The sequence below is a fragment of the Nomascus leucogenys genome, chromosome 17, assembly GCF_006542625.1.
Source record: "Nomascus leucogenys isolate Asia chromosome 17, Asia_NLE_v1, whole genome shotgun sequence".
Lineage (NCBI taxonomy): Eukaryota > Metazoa > Chordata > Mammalia > Primates > Hylobatidae > Nomascus > Nomascus leucogenys.
Window position 1 is genome coordinate 20,272,047 of NC_044397.1, and position 20,640 is coordinate 20,292,686.

At 37.5% G+C, this 20,640-nt stretch overlaps 1 protein-coding gene across 1 annotated transcript in view; it reads left to right on the forward strand.

Moving 5' to 3' along the window:
* Positions 1-20,640, forward strand: part of ACVR1C (activin A receptor type 1C) — a 95,491-nt gene that overhangs the window by 63,308 nt on the left and 11,543 nt on the right. The window contains exons 3-8 of the mRNA XM_003266134.3: positions 4,394-4,633; positions 10,490-10,720; positions 14,301-14,468; positions 16,039-16,195; positions 17,680-17,804; positions 20,176-20,306. Coding sequence (XP_003266182.1) covers positions 4,394-4,633; positions 10,490-10,720; positions 14,301-14,468; positions 16,039-16,195; positions 17,680-17,804; positions 20,176-20,306 — 1,052 coding nt within the window. The remainder of the gene's footprint in view (positions 1-4,393; positions 4,634-10,489; positions 10,721-14,300; positions 14,469-16,038; positions 16,196-17,679; positions 17,805-20,175; positions 20,307-20,640) is intronic.

Consider the following 20,640-nt stretch of genomic DNA (forward strand, 5'->3'; position numbering starts at 1 on the left):
CTATGAAAATGAAAGATTAGAACTTGCTTAGTTCAGATTGGTTGATGCAGCTGGGTTCTGATTGGTTGATGCAGGCCACAGCCTATTGGTTGATTCAGGTAACATGGGCAAGAACAATTAATTATGAAAGTTTCAAAGTGAAGCAGATGTATGGCTTTTCTGGGAACTCAGAGTATGTGTGTAACCTCTAGTCAGCAAATGGCCACTTGGTTCTATTTTAAATTTAGGCCCCGTTTGCCACTCCTCAGGATTCGTCTTGAGGAATTGACTTTTTCTGGTTCACATAGCCATCTCCTTCTTATAGCATATGCTAAAGAAATGTAAATTAATTAATTTGAAGGTCATGTAAATCTCAAAAACATCAATATTTTTTCATACTTTCAATAAAGAAGGAGCAGAGAAGGAAATGTGGGGATCATGCCTGCATTGTCTTATCTTTTTCTTTTCATCTTGAGGCTCTCCTTAACGCAAGAAATAGGAAGTAGTGAGGAGGTCATGGGAATAGTAAACTGTTCTGGGAGAAGCTGATGCATTTAAACTAAGTCTTCACTTGGGCAGTGGCCACCACCAGTGACTTTCACAATCACTAGTTCCACGCAGGTCTCCAGGGAGAGTTGCAAAACTCACGAAGATAAATTAAAATTTCCTTCCTTCCTTCCTTCCTTCCTTCCTTCCTTCCTTCCTTCCTTCCTTCCCTCCCTCCCTCCCTCCCTCCTTCTTTTCTTCCTTCCCTCCCTGCCTCCTTGCTTCTCTCCCTGTTTCCTTTTTCTTTCCTTCCTTCCTTCCTTCCTTCCTTCCTTCCTTCCTTCCTTCCTCTTTCCTTCCTTCCCTCTCTCCTTCTCTCCCTTCCCCCTTCTCTTCCTGCTATCTTGTTAATAATTCCTTCCCTTGCATTTTCTCAGTTTAACATATTGTAGGGCTTATGTGGGGAAATATTTGTCAGCTAGGCCCTCACCTTTCTGGGTTAGTGCCTTTCTCTCATTTCCCCCATCCTCTTCAATCTAATTTTCTAAGAAGTGAAATCACTTGAATTAACAATGCAGCACTCCTCTCACCTCACTTTTGGGATTTAACGTGTCCCCCCATGGATCCACTAATTCCATGGAGAATGCATCTCACTTGGCACAGAAAATCCCCTAAATTGCAAAGCATCAATTAATGAGAGTTTTCCTGTGATCAAGAATGTAAAACCTGCTAGAAAAATTAATATGTTCATCAAAGTTAACTATTATTGAAATGTATTCTTAGCTGCGTGATTGTTTTCTTGTACTCTGATTCGCTGGATGTAGACTACAGTTCTTTTTGTTTTCATTGATCCCCCCTAGTGATTATCATCAGCATTAGGTTTAAAGCATAGTTTTACAAATGTTTGCTTTTAAAATTCCTCAGTGTTTAAGGAGTTCTTACCGAATGGTGTTGCTAGACTTTTTCTAGCTGAGTAATCTTTTTTCCTTACTAACTCATATCGGTAAATTTGTTCACAAAAGTAGAAACATTGTTCATCTATAATAAACATCTCTGAGAGCCATAGCCATCACTAGAGCAGTGCACTTTTATGGAGATTATTCTATTTTTAGGGCTGCTGACCTTTTGCTTTTTTATTAGTTGCTATAGTGATGATCTGAGCTCTGCTTAATAGAGCTTTACAAAAATGATGACGATCAATAAGCTTGTTAATGCTAATGTTTATATTGATGGTTCCTAGTAACACATATCAAAATAAAATTTAGTCATGTAAATGTATTCAATAGTGGAATTGTGTATTTAAAAACACATTTAAATAGATGTTTATGTAAGATGCAGGAGATTAAATGCATTCTGTGGCTTTTTTAGAAAAACTAGAATACCTTTGTGCAGACATAAAAATATAGAGACAGTTTGAAAGATCATTGTGAAATACACAATCAAATCATTTTATAACAGCAAACTTCAGAAGTTGGAAGTACCATGGCTAATGGTTACTAAAGCAAAGTGAAGTCAGATAATTCTTTTAGTACCTATTCTAAGAACACTCTAGGCCAATTTCTCCTCATATGCACCTGTATAACTACTAATGATTTCAGAGGAATTCTGAAACACTCAGGGGAAGAAAAGTTGGTAATCAGTTAAAATTCACTAGGCAAAGTAGTAGAACAGCACAGATTATGATTGTTTCTGAAGTTCACTTAACAATTTTAAATTTTTTACTTACTGATAGTAGATAAACTACTATCTTTGGCATTATAGTGAAATTTCTATCAACACATTTGTGAGGAATTTGATTCTTTTTCCTTCAGAATTAAATAATATTTGTTTTCAAATGATAGTCATGTATTTTTTGACACATTGTAGGTAAAGTGCAAGAATGTCTAAGATATTAAGCTCTTTAGCATTGTCAGTGCAAAGGAGGACATCTGGGGAATGGCGAAACTATCAAGGCCCATTATCATTGCAATTTGTTTAGATGCTAAGGTGCCGGTGTCAGGCTATTGCTTTCCAAGCGTAGTCTCCCGTTCTTTCTCTGTCCTGTGAAGAATCATCTGGAGAGGCAGTTTGCCAAAGGTTCACAGCAAGAAGATGGTAGCCCACAGGTAGAGCTGGTTTCTCTCTCTCTCGAACCTGGATTCCTCTCCTTCTCCTTGATGTTTGAGAACCTAAGTCTCCTCAATTCTGTTCCCATAGTCTATCAAATATGCTCTACGATTTATTAAAAACAAAAATCAACACCACAGTAGTAGGACAAGGGGATGAAATGGGATTGATGCAGAGGCTATCTTTAGTCAACGAAAAGGAAATGAACAATGTGTCAGTTTCAAGTGTCAAAATAACTTCTTTGAAAAAACACAGGAAATTATCTGTCATCATAGATTTTTCATGTATCACTTTTTTTCTAAATTAAAAAAAGATTTCTTAAATGCAAGATGAAGTTTAAGCAAAAAAATTGGCTTCATGTGTTTTTAAAATTAGAATCACAAATTTAATTATATCCTTATGTTACTTGGTTTCAATGATCACATTTATTTTTCTAAAATGAAAAGTCTTGTCTCTTATAGGAATACCACTAGTAGAACTTTTAGTGATTCTGTCATTTCAGAACTATTTACTCATCATCTACTATGTGTCAGGCATCATTGTAAACACTGGACATATGGCTGGGAACAAAGCAGGCAAACTTCTTCCTCTCCCAAAGCTTGTGTCCTCTGGAGGGAATTGGGTAATCAATAAATGAGTATATGATGTGTCAGGTGGTGATCAGAGCTAGGAATTAAAATCAAGCAGGACAAGGGTCTTGAGAGTGTACAGGGGATGGGGAGGAAGTGCTATTTTAGGTAAGGTTGTCAGCCAACACCATGGTCTCCCAACTGGCTTCTTGCATTAGGTTTCTAACTGGCCTATTCACTTTTATTCTTGCTTCTCTAGTGTCTATTCACACAGCGGCCACTCAGAATAAAAGTTAGATCGTGTCTCTCACCTACCAAAACCCTGAAACAACTTTTTAGAATAAAATTCACAGTCCTTTTCTTAATCGTTTTCATCCCACCATCACTCCCTCTCTCTTCCCTGCTTCATTTTTTTTTTTTCTGTAGCACCATTCTTTCTTGCTTTTGTGTTAAAAATCTGTTTAGTAGATGAATGAGAACACATATGACTCAAGAACAGGAATTTGGGCTCTTTCCTCACCATTGTATCTCCAGCACCTGGAATAGCAGCAACACATTGCAAGAGCCCAGTAATTATTTTGGCATGAAAGAATGAATGTACATGCTTTAAAAGTGGACTGCTGTGGCCAGGCACGGTGGCTCACGCCTGTAATCCCAGCACTTTGGGAGGCTGAGGTGGGTGGATCACCTGAGGTCAGGAGTTTGAGACCAGCCTGGCCAATATGGTGAAACCCTGTCTCTATAAAAATAGGAAAATTATCCAGGCGTGGTGGTGGGCACCTGTAATCTCAGCTGCTCAGGAGGCTGAGGCGGGAGAATGGCTTGAACTTGGGAGGTGGAGGTTGCAGTGAGCCCAGATCACACCACTGCACTCCAGCCTGGGTGATAGAGTGAGACTCCATCTCAAAAAAAAAAAAAAAAAAAAAAGTGTACTGCTGAATAATGGAGGGAAAATAGTAGACAGAAAAGAGTGAAATGCTGCAGAGATCCTAAAACAGATCCCATGTGCTAGTTTCCATTATTCTAATCATATTTCTTATTGTCACCTGCCATAACCATTCCTAGCTGCAGCCTAATCTCATTTCTTTTTCTCCATCTTTGCTTATACCACAGAGAGCCTTTACCAATGAACATAAGTGCATACTGTGTAGCTGAATATTCTGGATGTGAAATTTTGGTGATTGCAATTCCAATTCCAAAAATACCTAAAATGGGTTGATTTATGGTCATGTTCTTTCTTCTTTAAACTGTAGCATCACCAAATGCCCCAAAACTTGGACCCATGGAGCTGGCCATCATTATTACTGTGCCTGTTTGCCTCCTGTCCATAGCTGCGATGCTGGCAATATGGGCATGCCAGGGTCGACAGTGCTCCTACAGGAAGAAAAAGAGACCGAATGTGGAGGAACCACTGTCTGAGTGCAATCTGGTAAATGCTGGAAAAACCCTGAAAGATCTGATTTATGATGTGACCGCCTCTGGATCTGGCTCTGGTATGTTACCATTGTCCATTTTTTTTAAAATAAGAAAACTCTTTATTTAAAAGTAAATAAAAACTTTTTAACAAAAAGGGCCCAAATATTATGAATTCTTTCTTGAAAGGATACATGGTGAGCTCTGGTATAGGAACTCCTTTTAGTACCTGAGGAAGAGAAAAACCATCGTGGCCTATAGTCTTCTCAGTTGCTTTTTGTAGCTTTAGGTGTTCAGATTCTTACATTCACTTTCCTTCAGAATTTATTTCTGAAGCAAAAAAGCAATTTCCCTTCTCTCCTCCCTGCTTCCCCCCATTATGGTTACTAACAATCACTGTTGCTTTCTTGATAATGTTTTATGGACACAAAAGAGTTAGGGTTGTAGTATTTAAGGTGTTGAGTTCTGAGGGAAAGATGTTGGTTGTACAAAGTAGTGTTCTTTGAGCACTTTTGCTTGTGGTTATGAGGATTTTCAGAATCTATAGACACCCCCTGAGATGCATGTGAAGCTAACAGGGAACTCACCTGAAATTAAATCAAGAATATGTTCTTAAAGCAAAGAAACAGAAGATTAAAGAGAGCAGTGCAGCATTCCTGTGCTGGCTTTTGCTGGCTATGGTTACATACATGACTCTCTTCCTCTTTAATGGAACTCCAGAACCCCAGGTAAAGGATTCAAAGTACCAGGCTGTATTATAGCCTAAATGAGCCTTTCTCACAACACAAAGCATTTGAAGGTTTTTTTATTTTTATTTTTATTTTCATTTTTTTAAATTTTTTGGCAGGAGGTTGGGGGAGTGGGGGGACGGTTTTCCCCAGAATAACAAACTCCCTAAAATGGTAGGGGAGTCCATATATATATATTTGGATATATATATATATCCAGAAATCCTGCCAACTCATGGTTTACAGAAATATGAACAAGAGTAACCCTAGGTGAGCCACTTCAGAGGCCCCTGCATCTCTTCTTGTTTTGGAAGGATCATTAAGATAGTAGCCCAACGTTTTGAAGAACTCCCTTGCCAATGGCTTTCAGGAAAATCCAGGCAGTAACAATTAACAGAGGTAGGCGACAGAGGGGTGATAACATCTCTATGTGCATCCATATTTAGCATGAAGCTGCTTTGGATTCATCAGAAAAGAAAAGCATAATCAAACCCAGATAGTTCGCTCCTTCTGGGCAAAATCACCTGGCCTCCCACTGACAAAGTCTAAATGTTTACACCATCACTGTACGCATTAGGTAGCATCTTTCAAAGGAAAAATACTGGTAAGAAAACCCCCAAACTGCAAACTTTTAAAAACCGGAATTTAAATTAAATTAAATTATTGGCTAGACAACTGGCACCTTCCTTCCTTCCTTCCTTCCTTCCTTCCTTCCATCCTTCCTTCCTTCCATCCTTCCTTTGTCTCCTTCCTTCCTTCCTTCCCTCCCTCCCTCCTTTCTTTCTCTTTCTTTCTTTCTTTCTTTCTTTCTTTCTTTCTTTCTTTCTTTCTTTCTTTCTTTTCTTTCTTTCTTTCTTTCTTTTCTTTTCTTTCTTTCTTTCTTTCTTTCTTTCTTTCTTTCTTTCTTTCTTTCTTTCTTTCTTTCCTTCCTTCCTTCCTTCCTTCCTTCCTTCCTTCCTTCCTTCCTTCCTTCTTTTCCTTCCTTCCTTCCTTCCTTCCTTCCTTCCTTCCTTCCTTCCTTCCTTCCTTCCTTCCTTCCTTCTTTCCTTCCCTCCTTCCTTCTCTTTCTTTCTTGCTTTCTTTTCTTTTCTTTCTTTCTTTCTTTCTTTTTTTTTTTTCCAGATTCTCACCCTGTTACCTAGGCTGGAGTACAATGGCGCTATCTTGGCTCACTGCAACCTCTCCCTCCTGGATTCAAGTGATTCTCCTACCTGAGCCTCCTAAGTAGCTAGAATTACAGGTGTGCCCCACTATACCTGGCTACTTTTTGCATTTTTAGCAGAGATGGGGTTTCACCATGTTGGCCAGGCTGGTCTCAAACTCCTGAACTCAAGTGATCTGCCTGCCTCGGCCACCCAAAGTGCTGGGATTACAGGTGTGAGCCACTGCACCCAGCCACATTTTTCTTTAAAATTAAAACTTGTTGATATTCAATACTCTTTCATTCTTTGACACTTTGAGGCCCACTGTGCCCTGATTTCTTGAATATTGACAACATTCTAGGCACAGAGACCTCTGATTTATGGCAAGTTTCTTGAAACCTTATGTAATTTCTTTATAAGGTTCAAGAGGTTAAATAACTCTCAGCTTAATCCCCATCCCCCGAAACATTTTAATTTATCTGAAGATGTTAGATAAAAACGTGCATTTTGGAGCTATTCCTTAAATACATTTAAGATAACCAAAGATTTTCCTTTCAAATGAAAGTAATTCAGATTTTAATACTAGAGACTGGGATTTAGTTTGAGAAAGTAGTCACGGGCTAGGGCATAAATCAAAAATTAATGTTACATTTTCTGGTGTTTTTTGCATGTTTAAACCTAAATCTGGAATTACTGATTCTGGACTCTCTCGTTTTCAGATTATTCTAAGATCTCTCATTTTAAAAAAAAAAGTAGTAAATGTACCCAAGCATGGATGATTTCTTTAAATACCAATCTGAAAGAGCTTTAGGCATTTTTCCCCCAAAGCCAGTTGCATACGTTTGGTAGTGACCAGTGGCTGAAAGTAACAGAAGACCTCCCTGCCTTTGATAATCAGAGAGTGGGTGTATCCACAGTGAGGCTTCAGTCATAAAAGCTCACCTGTAGGGAGGGGATTGGAGGAGGGGGCAGTCTGATTCCCTCTGCTTTTCTTAACTGGCCAGTAACTTTAAATGTGAGACAGTTTTGTCAGATGCTGAGGAACAAAAACTGTGAAGCGTATTCTTGACCTGGTCAGGGACAAATTTCAAAGACATGCATAATGCCTGCAAGAGGGGAAAATGGACTGATGAGAAAGGATGGTGTCCCAGATGGCTTCCAAGAAACTGGGTAGGTTGCTGCTTTTCTCTTGTGGTGTGACAATTCTGACTGATGGCGACATTATTGAAAGCTAACCTTCTACAACCCTTGTTTAAAAGATTGAAATGAACCTATAGGGAGAAGCAAAAATCCATGTATCTTCAAATGAAACGTCTAGGTGCATAACAGAAGAATTAGATTCATTTTGGTGGTTGCTTTGAAAGATACCAAAGCAAGTTTTATTGAGTTTTAATGTCTCAATGTAATTGCTGTGCCGAGTACTTTATATATTGTTGTCTTACTTTGTTCCTGATCTGCACCACCGATTATGTACTTGATTAATTTGCTGTTTGAAAGCATAAGCTTATCCAACTCTCTATCCATTTGCTGTGTTTTGCGTAGTACTGGTTGTTGGTAGTGATGTTTCTGTGAGTGTGCATGTATATATGTGGATAAGACTATAGGTTAGCAGGAGGAAGGGAGAGACTGAGATTGAGATTTGGCCTAATAATTGTTAGCATAACTTTTAGTGTGTGGTCAAGTAGTAAAATTGATCGTTGCCTGCAAAAACAGTCCAGGCTGGGCTCAGTGGCTCATGCCTGTAATCTCAGCACTTTGGGAGGCTGAGGCAGGTGGATCACTTGAGGTCAGGAGTTTGAGACCAGCCTGGTCAACATGGTGAAACCTCTTCTCTACTAAAAATACAAAAATTAGCTGGGTATGGTGGTGCACATCTGTAGTCCCAGCTACTCACGAGGCTGATGTGGGAGAATCGCTTGAACCTGGGAGGTGGAGATAGTAGTGAGCTGAGATCATGCCACTGCACTCCAGCCTGACAGAGCAAGACTCCATCTCAAAAAACAAAAAAACAAAAACAAAAACAAACCAACAAACAAAAACAGTCTTATAGTTTGCTTCTAGAGAGGAAGAGTTTGCACTGAAGATCAGTGTTTTAGTTCTAGGTCTGCCTCTCACTAGCAGCATAATCCTGGGAAAGACTTTGATTATCGAGGGGCCTCAGTTTTGCCATCTCTAAAATGATAGAGTTGAACCAGATAATTTCAAAAGAACTTTCTGCCTGTAGGGTTTTGTGACTAATTGTTGATATCTGTAACAGCAGATTTGTAGTCTGTGCTTATTTAGCCTGTGCTTCTATGTTCATATGAGAACATATGAATGAACAGTGACTCGTTTTAGGTGCAGGGACCAAAGCCCCTGCGAGACAAGGTCATTGCTATGAGGGCTCCCTAGCTGTCTGAGTACAAACACAGTAACTAAATGTGACTTTTCAGAATAAATGTAGACTGTAACCTCTTTAACTATTTTTCCTTTGATTTTAAGAGTAATAAATATCAATTGTGGAAATTAAGAAAATGTGGAAAATTAGAAAGAAGACTATCATAACTCACCCCAGTTTCACCAAGAGAAATAACCATCATAACATTTAACATGTTTCCTTTTGAGTCTTATTTTCTGTGCATATTTTGAATAGCTAGATACACTTATATTTATAAGAATAAAATGTACTATGCTGTTTTTATTTAATATTATAGCAAAAGTATTTTTTCATGTTATTAAGTACTTCTTCATAAGCATCATCATTATTATTGGCTCTGAGTAAGCCATCCTAAGATTAACATAATGTTAACCATTACTGAGCATGTAATATGCCAGATACTGTGCTAGGTGCTGAACATGCTTATTAATTCTCATATCATCTCTATGAGATGCGTAATATTGATTATCCCCAGTTTTTCTGATGAAGAAGCTGAAAGCGCAGACAGGTGAAATAACTTGCACATGATTACCAGGTGGCAGAGCTGAAATCTGAACCTGCCTGTGCTCTTAATCTCTGCACTTTATTTCACAATTATTCCATTACCTGACACTTTTACTTATTTTATTCCTATAAATAATAAGATATTAAACATCTTGACATACATTTTTCTACATTTTGCATTAAGTATTTGCGACAGAATTCTAGAGGTGGAGTTAGTAGTTCAAAGAATAAAAGCATTATACATACATTCAAGATATATTTTCTTTGAAATTTTTTTTTGTTCCGCAGAAGATATTCATTTGATATCTTATTTGACTATATCTTGCTTTTAGTGTAATATCATTATCTCACATGATTGTTGTATTTGATTCTTCACTTTCCAATTTCAGCTTGGTTTTGAAAAAATTCACAAATAATTATTTTGCTCTTCCAGTTGTACCAGGAACCATACATTTTATTTTAAAGGCTAACACTTCTTTTTTTTTAATTAATTAATTTATTTTTTTGCTTTTACTCTTGTGTACTTAGTAACCTGACTGGCTTTGATGGGCAAATGAAGGAGATTTGCAGCAATTCTTAGAAATCAGACATCTGCAGCAGCAGGCTATGTTCAAAAACTTTTTACTCGTGAATACGAGAAGACAAATTCATACTCATAATTTGAAGTATTTTTTTCAGCATGCTTTGACATTAAATAAGTTTGCTGTAATGGTACTTATTCCTTCAAAATAGATAAAATTATTAAAGCACTTAAATGTTTGCTTTTTTTTTTTTTTTGAGACGGAGTCTCACTCTGTCGCCCAGGCTGGAGTGCAGTGGCGCAATCTCGGCTCACTGCAAGCTCCGCCTCCCGGGTTGACGCCATTCTCCTGCCTCAGCCTCTCCGTGTAGCTGGGACTGCAGGCGCCCGCCACCACGCCCGGCTAATTTTTTTGTATTTTTAGTAGAGACGGGGTTTCACCGTGGTCTCGATCTCCTGACCTCGTGATCCGCCCGCCTCGGCCTCCCAAAGTGCTGGGATTACAAGCGTGAGCCACCGCGCCCGGCCAAATGTTTGCTTTTTTAAAATCTGAAAACAGTGATTATTATGAGAGTTCTTTTCTGGCATTTGTGTTTAATCATCAATTCCATCTTTTCTTTGGCAAGGTCTACCTCTGTTGGTTCAAAGGACAATTGCAAGGACGATTGTGCTTCAGGAAATAGTAGGAAAAGGTAGATTTGGTGAGGTGTGGCATGGAAGATGGTGTGGGGAAGATGTGGCTGTGAAAATATTCTCCTCCAGAGATGAAAGGTCTTGGTTTCGTGAGGCAGAAATTTACCAGACGGTCATGCTGCGACATGAAAACATCCTTGGCTTCATTGCTGCTGACAACAAAGGTATTTCCAATCTAATTGTGTTCAACAAGTAAAAAATGTCTAGAGCGAGACTCTGTCTCAAAAAAAAAATGTTGTCTAGTATCAGATAAGAAAAAATAAATTCATCTCTTCTTTTTTTTTTTTTTTTTTTTGAGACAGAATCTGGCTCTGTCACCCAGGCTGGAGTGCAGTGTCGCAATCTCGGCTCACCGCAAGCTCCGCCTCCTGGGTTCATGCCATTCTCCTGCCTCAGCCTCCCCAGTAGCTGAGACTACAGGCGCCCACCACCACGCGCGGCTATTTTTTTTTTTTGTATTTTTAGTAGAGACAAGGTTTCACCGTGTTAGCAGGATGGTCTTGATCTCCTGACCTCGTAATACGCCCGCCTCGGCCTTCCAAAGTGCTGGGATTACAGGCGTGAGCCACTGCGCCCGGCTCATCTTTCGTTTTAAGAAAGTCTATATGAAAGTCTAATTTATATAAAATCCTTTCCTCTTTCCCACGGATAAATGTACATAACCATACAATGAAGCAGGGCAAATGAGTGATGGGAAATCATGATGTCCGGATAGCCAGGGTGGTGCTTAAAATGTTTGCTGACTGGTTTGGTGCAGGAACCAACTAATCAGAACAGAAGCCTCAACTGGAACAGAATCCTGGAGAACTCTGCCACGCTAGGTTTACCCATTAGTTGCTGCTTGGTCATGAAGAGATATGGAGGCATCTGGGTGTCTAGGGCAAAGGAGTATCACTGGGAGTTCTTGTTTGCTTTATTGAGACAGAGTCTCGCTATGTTGCCCAGGCTGGAGTGCAGTGGCACGATCTCAGCTCACTGCAACCTCCGCCTCCTGGCGATTCTCCTGCCTCAGCCTCCCAAGTAGTCCCAAGTAGCTGGAACTACAGGTGCCTGCCACCACGCCTGGCTAATTTTTGTATTTTTAGTAGAGACAGAGTTTCTACTCACTGCCAGTCTGGTCTTGAACTCCTGACCTCGTTATCCGCCCCTCCTCGGCCTCCCAAAGTGCTGGATTTACAGGCTTGAGCCACCACCTCCTGAGCCTGGCTCGGGAGTTTTGAATAGCAGCTATTTACCAACCAGGACAGAAATATTTCAGTATTTTAATAACCAATACAGACATATCAATTAATACTAGCTGAATGTTCAACTTTGTTAGGGCTGTATTTTTCATCCGTATAACAGCCTTCATCTTCAAGACTCAAATTTTCTAAAAATATTATCTCTTTTGATTGTATTAGAATGCTGGCAAGCAAGACAATTTTAGTGAACTTTTCTATTAATGTTACTTTGAGCACGATTTGTATCTTGAGGCCACCATTAACGGTGCCGAGTAGTGTTTGTTATTTTTTGAGTTTCATGGAGCAAGTCAGAGCATCAGCTTTCTGATATTTAAAATAAGTTCTCATAAAAATTGTACCTATGCTTGTATAATCACAGATTGGATATAAACTTCGTTGATTATCTATGCTTTTTCTCTTCTTTTTTACAAAATTGTTACTCATCTAACTGTTCATTAATGCCCCTAATAGGCAACAAAAGTGAGGAAAACTTGATTCAGTCAACTTTTAAACTTTAGCTCCAGTTAGTAATACTCATGAAGAACTTTGGTAGAGTCAAGACTGTAACCCCAATCTAAAAAAAGGGTTAAGACAAATTATCTATGAATGTCAAGGATCCACCATTGCCTGTGAAAATTAAGAACCTATAGTTAATTTTATCTAATATACACTTAATCATAAAAGTATTCATCATTAATTGGATGGAAAAAGAGAGGCTTAGCATTTAGCATACATTTTGGCCATAATTATGTTTACTGATGATTTGCCATTTCTGATTTGCTAAGGAGAAATGGGGTAAAGGCAAGATGGCTAACAAAAACAGTTCTTTCCAAATTTGTAACTACATATACTTTGAAACTATATCCAGATCACTGAGGATGAGACATTTCTCATTTAGCTGTTAAGAATGTTTTCTTTTCCCTCCTAATCTTGAGCTGAACTGCCTACTGGTTGGATTAATCAGCAATGCTGTCAAAGCAGTTATGACTGTACATGGATCATCTTCATAGGCTAGTTTAATCATGATGTTTATTGGATTATAAAATAATATGCATTGGCCAGGCACAGTGGCTCACACCTGTAATCCCAGCACTCTGGGAGGCCAAGGTGGGTGGATCACCTGAGGTCAGGAGTTCGAGATTAGCCTGGCCAACATGGTGAAACCCCGTTTCTGCTAAAAATACACACACACACACAAATTAGCTGGGCTTGGTGGCAGACGCCTGTAATCCCAGCTACTCAGGAGATGGGGGCAGGAGAATTGCTTGAACCCAGGAGGCAGAGGTTGCAGTGAGCCGAGATTGCACCACTGCACTCCAGCCTAAGCGACAGAGAGACATTCTGTCTCAAAAAAATGAATAAATAAAAAATAATAGTAATAATAATAATATGCACAAGACATATCCTTGGTTTTCTCTTCTTGAGTTTAACCGGTCTACCTCTATCATCTCTTAACTTGTCAGTGGCTTTTTGCATGATTCCAAATGATCTCTAACTTCACTTTCATTTTTTAATTCCTTTACCTTTTGCAACATTGACAGTTTCACTCTTTAGTCAACTGTCTGACAAAAGCATTGATGTGAGAGGGCAAGATAGCCACTTGTGTCAATCAGGGAGAGAGGTGTGAGTAAGGGTTGTTTTTATATGTTGTATGTTAATGAGCTTTACCATGTTATGTTGACTTTTAAATTCTTAGGAAATTTTATCACTACCCAGATTTGGAAATTAAATATTTGGATAACAAACAGCTGTTGTACATACAGCATCTGGACAGATAGGTCCTTAGCAAATGTTCATTATAGATCCTTTCCCTGAGTGTCAGAACTGGTCAGGACTACCCAGGGTTAGTGTAGACATTTTATTTCAAAGGCTAAAGCTCACTCTACTAATATGTAGAAAAGTTTTAGGGTAATTTCTTTTCTAAAAGTCTTTTATAAGATGGATTAGGTTTTGGCTAAATGAGGTAAATTATTTGAAAATGTCTAGTAATTGTGTTTGGCTCTTACTATAAGCTTTTGGGGAAAATAATCAACTCTATATTTTGAAAGGTGAATAACATCAACATTTTTAGAATGTTAGAGCTTTTATGATAGAAATAATACTTTGCATAAATTTGTTATATTTCTGATCTTTATTGGTATAATTTTTCTTAAAAGCTCAGGGTAATTTATAACACACACTGAGCCTAAATGCATCTCTCAGTGGTTTCTCCTATAATGTGGTTACTATTGCCAGCAGGTATTGATAGAGAGGAAATAAGAAAGGAGTTGTTCAGTTGTTAGAATCAATCACAACCTCACAACTTTCTATTTTTATGGTGGGCACATATAACAAGTTCCAACATATCAATATCTTCAGGAATTCATTGAGAATTTTTTCTTTACTAACTTGGACTGTAAGCATTACCACTGAAGCAATTAATTTTGCTTTGTTAACAATACAGATTAAACAATGATATTTGTTAAAAGCTTTGGCTTCTTTCTCAATATGTATTTACAACAACAAAATTATATTTTCTTGTTAGATAATGGAACTTGGACTCAACTTTGGCTGGTATCTGAATATCATGAACAGGGCTCCTTATATGACTATTTGAATAGAAACATAGTGACCGTGGCTGGAATGATCAAGCTGGCGCTCTCAATTGCTAGTGGTCTGGCACACCTTCATATGGAGATTGTTGGTACACAAGGTATGTATTTCCTTTTCATTTTTTTTCCACTTTGAATGTGAGGGTAGAAGTACTTATATTTTAATTTATTAGGAATAATTAATTATTATTTCTTTAGGCTGGACATGGTGGCTTATATCCATAATCCCAGCATTTTGGTAGTCTAGGTGAGAGGATCACTTGAGGCCAGGAATTTGAGACCAGCCTGGGCAACATAGTGAGATCTCCATCTCTACCAAAAAAAAAAAAAAATATGGTTGTGGTGGCATGTGCCTTTAGTCCCAGCCACTTGGGAGGCTGAGGTGGGAGGATCACTTGAGCCTGAAAGGTCCAGGCTGCAGTGAGTTACGATTGCACCACTGCACTCTGGTTTGGGTGACAGAGCGAGACCCTATCTCAAAAAAAAAAAAACAAAGTAAAGAAACACTAAAGGTAATTTTTAAAGCTAAAGGTGTTGTCATGATATAGCCAACTCTCATCAGTATGCTCACTGTTTTGTATCTTATCCATGATGATATTTAAAAAAATTTATTCCTAGTGGTTCTGTCTTTGCCATTTAGCATATGTACCCAGAGATCTTGCTTTAGTGGCAAATGTCCTATATTCAGAGACTACAAATAATTTAAATGTTTACCTTTGATAATTAAAAAAGTAATTGGAAAGTATAATATGATTTTGAAAAAAATATTTGTATATCATGTACTTGAAGCTAAATAGTACCTACTGCCATTTCTATTTGTTGAGTTAAGAGGTTGGCTCTAGAGAGTCAATTAGTCTAGACAGGTCAGTGGTTCTCACGTTTGAACTCATGATCTCTTTACACTCTTAAAATTATTGAGGGCTACAAAGGTTTTTGTGTATGTAGCTTATATCTATTACCATTTACAATATTAGAAATTAAAATTGAGGAATTTAAAAGTACTTATTAATTTGCTTAAAATAACCAATTAAATGTTAACATAAATATTTTAAATACAATAACATTTTTTTCTAATACAAAAACTGATTAGGTGAAAATAATGGTTTTGTTTTACATTGTTGCAAATCCCTTTAATGTCTGTTTTAATGTCTGGATTTTCATACCTGTTCTTCATTCCGTCTCTTCTCATATGTTGTTTTGGTTGAAATATGTGAAGAAAAGATGGCGTCACACAGATGTGTAGTTAGAAAAGAGTTGCAAGGACCTTGGGGATCTTTTGGCTACAACTGAGAACTGCTGGTGTGGGGTAATAGAAGTTTTCAGGCTTGTTTTGTAAAACAATATTTGCCATGTTCTTATGAGCACATAGCAGTACTAATTCTTTCCCCATCTATTAAAAAATATTTACTAGTGATCTAGTCATCTAGTGCTCTAAGCAATAGAGGCATGGTGATGAACAAAACAGCTACTGTCCTTACTCAGTTTACAGTTTACTTGGGAGAGACAGATGATTCAGCATGTACACAAATAAACAAGATAATTTAGATAGTGACAAGAGCTTTGAAGAAAACTCTTTTTGAATTAGCTCATTTTGAGCTGTCTTCAGGATGATTTCTCTTGAACAGTCTCCGGTAAAGAAAAAAATGGATATGTTCTTCTTATGCTTCATAGGTAAACCTGCTATTGCTCATCGAGACATAAAATCAAAGAATATCTTAGTGAAAAAGTGTGAAACTTGTGCCATAGCGGACTTAGGGTTGGCTGTGAAGCATGATTCAATACTGAACACTATCGACATACCTCAGAATCCTAAAGTGGGAACCAAGAGGTAAGATGACTGACTTGGGTAGCGTAGTAAGATGTGAGAGCACCCAATAAGCATGAATGTCCTCACGTGTGTGGAGGAGGCTCAGGTCCAAATGGGAAGCCACTGGGCCCAAGAAATCGGAAGTCTTCTCTGGATCACTGAGAAGTTAGTGGGCACAATGATTATAAAGCAAGGAGAGTTGGCATTTTGGGCCATATGGATTGCAGCCATTTAGGTACAGAGTCCAGTGGAGAGAAATGGTGGAAGAGATAGTGGCGTGTTATTTTTAGTGTGCCATCTTCTGAGAATGCATTTTCCTACAGATAAGAAAAAAACGTCAGCAGTATGTAGCTCCTCCAAAGCCTTTATCTCCCATAAATGAACTGAAACTCAGGACTAGTTCTACGTATTCAGGTTCTATACAACAGACACAGAATCAATATGTTGAAATAGATAGGTAGGGACTCTATATGCTAGATGCACTTATGTGCTACTATATTCCCTTATTCTTTAAATATATTATGTAACAATTTATGTATTACCTATACTTATAATTAAGTCTCCCAAATTGATATGTATTAAGATAATATGAGTTTGGATACAATTCCCACTTTCAAGGAACAGAATCTCTGAAGATTAAGAATAAGCATGAAGTAACAACATATACCACACATGTGTCAGTTCAGGCCCATTAGGAATGAGATTTCTGGTGTTTTTCTTGTTATAGCCAGCCTGTGGCCATATGGCCAGCCTAGTTCCAATTCTTTTTACTTGAATTTCAGGCTCTACATTACTTTGGCAAAATTCCAGAGTTCTTGACCTTGAAATTAGAAACAACCAAAATATTTTCTTGGAGTTGTTAAAGGCCCTTGAGAGTAGAGAAATTCTAAGTTGCTATAGCTGGCCTTCAGGCCGTATTTGAGATTCCAGGACAGTGCCTGTGAATGCCTCTTGTGATTCACTGGGAGACTTTAATAAGCCCCGGGAACACTTCGGGGCAGTTTATTCACACTGGGCAGCCCTAAGGAACTTCTTTTCCCTGTACAAGAAAAGCCTAACCTTGCCCATCTGATTATCCCCACATCAGGAACCTTCAGGGAAGCCTTGGATGCTGGATTCCTTCCGAGGATCTAACGACCTTGCAAGAACTTGGGAGGGTGTTGTATCCTCACTTCAGTATTCTGGGAAATCTCCAAAATCTCCCTAGTACAGCAAGGCTCAGTCAGGCCCATGGACTGTAGATTTCTTATACTGACTCTTGTTCAAACATGGCTATATTTTTTGGAGCAAATGTGTAATAAAATTGTTTACTGAGAGAAAGTATGGGTGGAGTGCTGCTGAGCACACTTGATGGTTGAGTCAATAATGTATTCTTTAATTTTATTCTATTATAATGCCCCAAATCTGTCTTTTAAAATGGCATAAGCTATCTTAATTTATTAAGACTGTTTTACTGGACTGCTATAAAGTCATACACAGAATCTGAAATGTACATGTTTTTGAAGGTATATGGCTCCTGAAATGCTTGATGATACAATGAATGTGAATATCTTTGAGTCCTTCAAACGAGCTGACATCTATTCTGTTGGTCTGGTTTACTGGGAAATAGCCCGGAGGTGTTCAGTCGGAGGTAAAATTTTGGAAATATCCTTTGTGTTTGCCTTTCCTTGATACTCTGAATACAAGATGTAATATTCTATCTTTTTTCCCCAAGCACTATATTCAATCAGTTTTTTAGTATTTAAGAGAATACCTTTTGGTGATATATTTCCAGTGGCAAAAGTGGGATATCTTACATGTAATGGAGATTTTATATTGTGATTACTGCTTAGTGGGGTGACAAGTTCTGATAATTTTTATTTCCATATGACACTTTATGAAGTACTTGAAAATTATTTGAGTTTGTAAACTGTAAGCTGGTATTCCTAACTTATATCCCAAATAAGTTAAATGATTTGCTGAGGCAACAGGACTTGAAGGGTTCAGTTTCTTAAGCTTTTCTTGTTTTTTTTTTCTTCCCTGTGATGTGATAAATACTGTGGGGTTGGATAAAGGTGTGGGAAGAGGTGGGCAAAGACAAACTTCCTACCTTTACTGCTCCCAGCAGTTTAGAACTTAATAATGCACCTGGGCGTGGTGACTCGTGCCTGTAATCCCAACATTTTGGAAGGCTGAGGCGGGCGGATCACTGAGGTCGGGAGTTCGAGACCAGCCTGACCAACTTGGAGAAACCCCGTCTGTACTAAAAATACAAAATTAGCCGGGCATGGTGGCTCATGAGCTGAGATTGTGCCATTGTACCCCAGCCTGGGCAACAAGAGTGAAACTCCGTCTAAAAGAAAAAAAAAAGTACTTAATAATGAGAGGAAGAATTAGGGAGGGGGAAGCCCTATAAATATGTCTGATGAAACAGTTGCATCAGTGGAGAAAAAGTTAAATGCTGGTAGAAAATGGTTTAGCATTTCTACTTTCAAGTAAGACAGACTTAGGACTAAGTGTTGGTTTAGCAATTCCTTGAATGTCCAACTTCAGGCAAGTTACTTGTAATTTCTCCATCTGTAAAATGAAGATAATACAAAAACTGATCCCTTGGGCTTTAAGGATTTAATGAATTAATTCATGTGAATCTTTTAGTACAGAGCCTGTTCACAGTAAACATTCAATTAAAGACCTGCCATTATTAAACTATTGTCATTTTTTTGCACTTTGTATTGATGTCATTTTGCATTACATTAATCTCATTTTTAAAAAACCTTGCAGACTTTATGAAAAGCTTCTAAGGTTAAAATTATGTCTCAATGAGCAAACATACATACTTTTTCTCTTTTATTCATAGATGATATAAAACATTCAGGGATCTAAAACTGTTTATAGAAGCAATAGAGTTATAGTGGTGCTGAATGTGGACACTAGGGTTTGAATTACAGATTTGCCACTTACTAGCTCTATGTCTCTGAACAAATTCATAACATTCTGTGCTTCGGTTTCCTCGCCTATAAAACAGAAATAATGTTGTACCTTCTTTAGTCAGTAGTTTTGAGGACTGATTAGTTAAAACCTGTAAAGGCCTTAAGGCAATGCATGGCAAATAGCAAGATTTCAAACATGTTAATAATTTTTTATAAAAATTTCATATGGATATTAGTCTAGATTTGCTTTTAGATTTTGTCCTTAACTTTTCTTCAACTGTAAAAATAGTAATTTAGCAGACATGAATTATAGTTAGTTGTCTATGGCATGTCTTACATATTTTAAGTTAAAAGCACTGCAGTTAATTAAAAAGATTTTATAAGGGATTTCTTGGAATTTAAGTAGTATTCTAATAATTGAGGTCGTCTTTGTCTTTGAGACTCTTTAAATATTAATCTTCATGTTGAACTGTCTATCTTCAACTACCTTTGGCTTCTCCAGAACATTCTCAGGTTCAGTAGTTCTAAAGTCTAAATGTAAGAAACCCAACGTTAAAAAGATTCCCTAAAAGTTTTCAAAGAGAGAAAGCTGTTTTGTTTTGAAAAAATTATCTGTTGGGAAAATATACATACTTCATTCACAGAGCAATGAAGCTGTGCTACAAATTTCATAATCAGAAGAAAGTAGGCATTACTTTTAATTGTATAATGGCATTTTAATTGAATAAAAATTTACATAATTTTAATAATAGAAAAATATAAAATTTATTTTATATAATTATAAAATAGAAATGTTATATATTATATAATTATAAAATTATGTTTTATATATTATAATTTTATCTAATCTTATGTAAATTTTACAGTTATGAAAGCATTTATAATACAAAATTTTACAACTTTATATAACTATTCAACTGGGTGATTTAAACTTATATCCTTGATTTTATAGTGACACATTATTTTAATAAACTTGACTTTCCAGTTCCCTGGGGTGTCATTTGTGCCTAGAAAACTTAATTGGTATTATTTAAAATAGACATCTTTGTTTATTATTTGCACATGGAAATTTATTACACAAATTTCTTACAGGAATTGTTGAGGAGTACCAATTGCCTTATTATGACATGGTGCCTTCAGATCCCTCGATAGAGGAAATGAGAAAGGTTGTTTGTGACCAGAAGTTTCGACCAAGTATCCCAAACCAGTGGCAAAGTTGTGAAGTAAGGCCATGTTTTTATCTATATTTTTCTTACTATATTTTTCAGGTGAGTATCAGGGAGACTTTTCAGAGACCATATAGTTTTTCCTTTTTAATGTAAGCATCCAATTCATTCCATATATGTAGACATATGTCTTTTTATAAGTCTTCAGAAGGATTTTTTTCCCTTTAGTGCTGTGCATGCATAATGCTAGGTTACGTGACAGTAACAAATCCTGAAATCTCAGTGGCATTCCACAAGACTTTATTTCTTGCTTACACAAACTGCTCTGCAGGTTAGGCAACTCTTCATGACACCTGTTCTCATTGCAGTAACTCAGTAATCACTCTGATTT